General features: G+C 43.5%; 1 protein-coding gene across 1 annotated transcript in view; it reads right to left on the reverse strand.

Moving 5' to 3' along the window:
* The window catches only part of GPNMB (glycoprotein nmb), a 26,766-nt gene extending 21,095 nt beyond the window's left edge, over positions 1-5,671 (reverse strand). Inside the window, exon 1 of the mRNA XM_040472440.1 lies at positions 5,497-5,671. Within this exon, the coding sequence (XP_040328374.1) occupies positions 5,497-5,569 (73 nt within the window). The 5' untranslated portion in view covers positions 5,570-5,671. The remainder of the gene's footprint in view (positions 1-5,496) is intronic.
* Between the last annotated feature and the right edge of the window lie 243 nt (positions 5,672-5,914).

Consider the following 5,914-nt stretch of genomic DNA (forward strand, 5'->3'; position numbering starts at 1 on the left):
AAAATAAAATAAAATAAAAAATAAATAAATAAAATAAAAAAATAAAATAAAAAAATAAAAAAAATAAAAAATAAAATTAAAATAAAATAAAATAAAAATAAAAAACAGCCTCCATTTTTGTTCACATAAGAAGTGATCTGGGAGTTGGTAATATAATGTGAGGCCCAGAGCTGTGACAGCCATACTTAATCATGAGGGCACAGATCTGAAGCAGCCAACACAGTGAGGATGCAAAAAGAATTCTTGATGCTGTTGAGCTCTTTATCTATCTAACCTTGGCTGCATCTGTACTGGTTGAGGTAACATATGTCTTGCTCAAACCCTTTTAGTATTTTGTTATTCACAACCAAAAGCTTAATTGTCTATAACTCACAGCCAGCCCCTAATCATACACTGTCTTAAAATCTCCTCTCATCAATTCATATGGCCTTGTATCATCTGGACCAGAAATCCTGTCTTCTCTTTAATACTGAAAGAGAACTTTCAGAAGGTGTGGTATTTGGTAGGTGCTAAGAGAAGCCATTTTGAATGGATGCCACTAACCTCTTTTATTTCTCCTTTTTGGATGGAGGGAACAGCCTGTTGTTTCCATCTTATAAGGGAGGCGGATGGAATGGAAAAGAATATTGAAATGAATACTGAACAATCCAGATATCTCACAATGGGTGAATGTTATGAAACTTGGTTTCTAGTCTTGATTTTGTTACTAAACAGGCTGTGTAACCTCAGGCCAGGTCTTCTAAAGACTTCCAAATCAGAGAAAAAACAAGTAAGACAAAACCCAAATGTCTTGTGAGTCTGTGAGATTGTTTTTATTTGGAAACAGATACTAGGTGAAGGCAGGTTTATCAATCAATGTTTATAAGTGGATATTCATTTGAATTGAGTCATGGAGTACTATAATACTCAATGTGGAAAGAACTAACATTTGTTCAAATCACTTCAGTTTATAGATGAAGAAATTCAGGCCTAGAGAAGTGACAGGATTCACTCAGGTCACCTTTCATGGAGTGGAAATGAAGATTCACATCTTTTGATTCCCAGGACCTATTTCTCTCAATGCTCCAAAGAGTCTTTCTCTTCCTCAGATCCAGAAGAAAGCCGGTGTTTCCGGAAACATAATCAAAACATGGGTTTCTCCTCTGATTTTAAAAGTCAGCAGTCAAGGAAAAATACAAACTTAAAAGAGTGACAGAGAATAGATACACAAGTCCATGGAACAGAATGGAGAATGTAGAAATAGACCAACTCAAATACACCCTACTGATTTTTGACAGAGATGCAAAAACAACCCAATGGAGTTTCGAAAGACAGCCTTTTCAATGAATGGTGCTCTGAAAAAGTGAAAAGCATAGGAGGAATTTTCAGTCTCTACACTAGGCAAGAATTCTTTGACTTGACATTAAAAACATGATCCATAAAAGAAAAAAAGAGATAAGTTAGGCCTCATTAAAATGAAAAACTTTTGCTCTGTGAAATATCATGTGAAGAAAATGAAAAGTCAAATTACAAACTAGGAGAGAATATTTTCAAACCACATTTCCAATAAAGGACCGATATCTATAAAGAATTCCCCAAACTCAACATTAAAAAACAATCTAATTTAAAAATGGATAAAAGACCTGAACAAATATTACACTGAAGAGAATGTACAGATGACAGAAGAAACACATGAAACCATGTCCAGTATCATTAAACGGTAGGGAAATGTGCATTAAAAACACAATGGGATGTTACTATACACCTATCCAAATGACTAAATAAAAAATGGTAACATCCCAAACGTAGGCATGGGTTAAAGACAGCAGATCACTCATACATTGCTGGTGGGAACATAAAATGGTACAGCCACTCTGGAGAACAGTTTGGCAGTTCCTTGTAAAACTAAACATGCAATTAACATGCAACCAAGCAATTGTACTCTTGGGCATTTGTCTCAAAGAAATGGAAACTTATCATCACACAAAAACCTGTACATGAATGTTCATAGCAGCTTTCTTCATAGTGGCTCAAACTGGAACAATCCAGATGTCCCACAATGGGAGAATGTTTAAACTGTGGCATATCCTATACTGTGGACCACTACCCAGTGATAAAAAAGAGCTACTGATACATGCAACAGCTTCAGTAAATTATGTTGAGTGAAAAAAGCCAATGCCCTCAAATTACATACTGTAATGATTCCCTTTATATAACATCCTTGAAGTAACAAAATTATAAAAATGGAGAATGGATTAGCAGTTACCAGAGCAGGAGGTGGGGTAGGAAAGGGTTGTAGGTTTAAAAGGGTATGAAGGCCCCTTGTGGTGTTGGAACAGTTTGGTATTTTGACTGTATCAGTATCAATACCCTGCCTGTGATACTGTATAATCATTTTGCAAAATATTACCATTGGGATAAATGGGATAAATGGGATAAAGTGTATAGGGGAATCTCTTTGCATTATTAAAACTGCATGTGACTTTACAAGGGCCTCAAGAGGTGAAATTAAAAATAAGACACACTTGTACACCTGGGTGGCTCAGATGGTTAAGCATCCGACTTCAACTCAGGTCATGATCTCATGGTTTGTGAGTTCAAGCCCCGCATTGGGCTCTGTGCTGACAGCTTAGAGCCTGGAGCCTGCTTCAGATGCTGTGTCTCCCTCTCCCTCTTCCCCTCTCCTGCTCTTGCTCTGTCTCTTTCAAAAATAAATAAACATTAAAAAAATTAAAAAAAAAGACACACTCAGGGCACCTGGGTGGCGCAGTCAGTTAAGTGTCCAACTTCGGCTCAGATCATGAACTCATGGTTTGTGAATTGAAGCCCTGCGTTGGGCTCTGTGCTGACAGCTCAGAACTTGGAGCCTGCTTCAGATTCTGTGTCTCCCTCTCTCTCTGCCCCTCCCCTGCTCACACTCGGTCTCTCAAAAATAAACATTAAAAAAAAATTAAAAAATAAGACACACTTAACAGTAAGCAGGTTTTAAAAGAAAAAAAGAGGTGTGGGGGGGGGGAGGGCAGGGCTAGAAGTGAAGGGAAATGGATCCCATGCAGCACCCCTGTGGCTTTTCTGTCTCCACTCTCGAATCTCTGCTGTGTCTACCAGCAGACAGGTGGTGGCCAGGTTGGCTGTTAACAACTTTATTGATACCTACTCTTGCCTCCTTTTTACCAGGGCTATGATCGAAAAGGGGCAAGGAATCCCGTGGTGTTTGATACAATGGTAAATTCTACCCATCCTTATTTTTTTCTGAACAGAATATTTAGTCTAGGGCAAGGTGAAGACAGGAATGACAGGTTTTGTTACATTTTGCTTAATAAGTTGGGACTCTTCTCAAACCCACAGCCAATATTTAAGATCAGGCTAATCTGTTTCACTGAGCAGAACAAATTAGCACTGATGGAAAGAAGGCTAGAATTAGGCACAGGGTCTCCATTGACTGTCAACTTCTCTGTCCCTCTATCTCCTACAACTGCAGACTCTAGGAAATTCTGTCCTGGGAGCTACATTGAGGTAATACAATTGCTACCTTGTAGGACTCCTACCCCAAACCCCTTCTGTTAGCTAATGTCACAAGAACCCCATTACCCAATTTTTCAAATGAGAGAATGAAAGCTCAATGGTGCTAAGTCACTTGTGGCCCAGTCCCACAGCTGGTAGGGAACCCAAGTCTGTCCAACAGCAGGAAGGACCATGGTTGGCTTGAGCTTTCTTCCTCTTAATTGCTGTGTAGCCTGGGTCAAGTTACTTGCCTTCTTTGTGGCTAGGCTCCATGTCTAGGAAACACGATCATCACAGTGCCAGCCTCCCAGCCGCGGCACCCTGTGAAGTCCTTGGTCTGGACTCCCTCATCAACGACAGGGTGCCTCTTCCCCGACCCAGTCACAAGAGATGGCAGGGCTGGCGTCTCTGGGGACCAGCACAGCCCAAGCCTGAGAGCTCAGCCACCAGGAAAATGGACTGTGCCTCTGGCCACTCTGCTCCTGCCCCTCACCCTCACCTGGGGGGCCCTGTGGCCCCCAGCAGCCCCTTCTCAGCCTCACCCCTTCCTGAGCCTCCCCAGTCTTGGGGAACCTTGCCTGCACTCCACGGGTACCAGCAGCTCCCCCTCTTCCTCTCTCTAGACTCAGCATTCCTGCTGGGATCCCACCCTGCAAGGACAACCTAATTAAAGGACTTTTCCCTCCACAAGGAGGAAGGGGAGAGAAAAGAGGGTTTGTGTGGGCGCCTAGCCCATGTGTCCAGGATCCTGCTCACACACAAGTGGGCCCAGCAGGTGCAAAGCAAGACCTGGGCTCTTGGTTCCCACACCTGTGGAATAGGGGGAGGACCATCGGCTCCGCGGTGGTGGTTGTGGGGATGAGTACTTGAGTGATGTAAGTGCAATAGCTGCAGAGTGGCTACACACGGGCACGAGGTAGACACTGGCCCCTTCCCTATGCCTACCATCCTCCCCCCACCCTCTAAACCCCATGGAATGGTCTGACACAATCAGGACCCCTGGACTTTTAAAGTGTTTTTTTTTTTTTTTTATGTTTATTTTTGAGAGAGAGAGAGAGTGCGAGCACAAGTGCGGGAGGGGTAGCGAGGGAGGGAGACACAGAATCAGAAGCAGGCTCCAGGGTCTGAGCTGTCAAGCAGAGACACCCAGGTGCCTAAGGACCCCCAGACTTCTCATCACTGAATGTCCCTATTCTGTTGCAGTGAGGTGGGGTGGGGTGGACCTTCTGGGAGACCTTCCCTCTCCCACTGCACACTACCTGCAGGAGCTTGGGGGGCCACCACAGCCACCTATCCCCTGGACAGACAAGTGGGATGCACACAAGTGCAGGGAACTGAAACCCTAGCTTTGCATTCCAATTACAAGAGGAGCTTTTTAAGCAAGGAGGCTCCAAGCCCATCTCCAAAGATTCTGGTTTCATCGATCCGAGCCTCTCAGCATGGTTAGAAAATCTCCAACCTCTAACATGGGACTAGAATTGAGACCCAGGGCTTCGGCTCTTCTCTTAGTAACCTCACTCGAAAAGGAGCTCCTGCAGGTCTGAAAAAATCTCAACAAGACTAGCAACGGCTTCTGGGCTGGGATGATTAGTGAGCAGATCTAGATTTTAGGCCTCATTTCATTTGAGCTGACTACGCTACTGGATAGAAACTAGACCAAATTTCGTGGGAGCCATTGCTTTGTTCTCAGGCCAGAGACTGTTCCCCTCACACCTCCACCCTCCCTGATCCCTGAGTGTGGCAAGAGAAGGTGGCCAGTGCAATGGAAAAAAAGCTCCTTAAGAGAGGGGCTGTGTGGCTATTACTTTCCAAGAGCAGGAAGCAAAAGCTGGAGCTGGAGACATTTTGCTGTGGTTTTCAACATTCCCAAGTGTTTCCAGAAGAAATGAATGAGCATGAAAGTTTCCTGAGGAGATTCAGGAAGTCCCCTTCTGGCTTAGGTAACAATACTTCAGGCAATCCATCCTTTTAGTTGACAAAGAACGGGTTAAACACAGAAACTCAGTTACTCACGTTTGGCAGCATCAAGAGGCAATCTTGCAGCCAGCAGCAGCAGCAACCCCAGGAAACAGGAGAAACATTCCATGCTGAATTCTCACAGACCCAGGCAATCAAGGTTTAACTTTTAACTCCCTTGGCTCCACCCGCTAAGAACAACAGTGCTCTTCTAGCCTCTGCTGCACCCCACTCCTTATTTTAATTAAATACAGGGTGCCTCAGGGCAGATCATGTGATGGTATTAAGCAGTCTTGCCTGATCTGGTCTCTGGAGTTCAAGCTCTTACAACTCATGTGCTTCTGACTCACTCTTAGCATCTATTCTCTCTTTTCAGATGTGCACTGTTTCAATGTTGTGATTCCACATTTCTAGTTAAACGGACTTCCTTTCCTCTGGACCCTACTTTAATATCCTTCATCAAACAAAATTTCAA

The sequence above is a fragment of the Herpailurus yagouaroundi genome, unplaced genomic scaffold (genome assembly GCF_014898765.1).
Source record: "Herpailurus yagouaroundi ecotype Mexico unplaced genomic scaffold, PumYag 100, whole genome shotgun sequence".
Taxonomy (NCBI): Eukaryota; Metazoa; Chordata; class Mammalia; order Carnivora; family Felidae; genus Herpailurus; species Herpailurus yagouaroundi.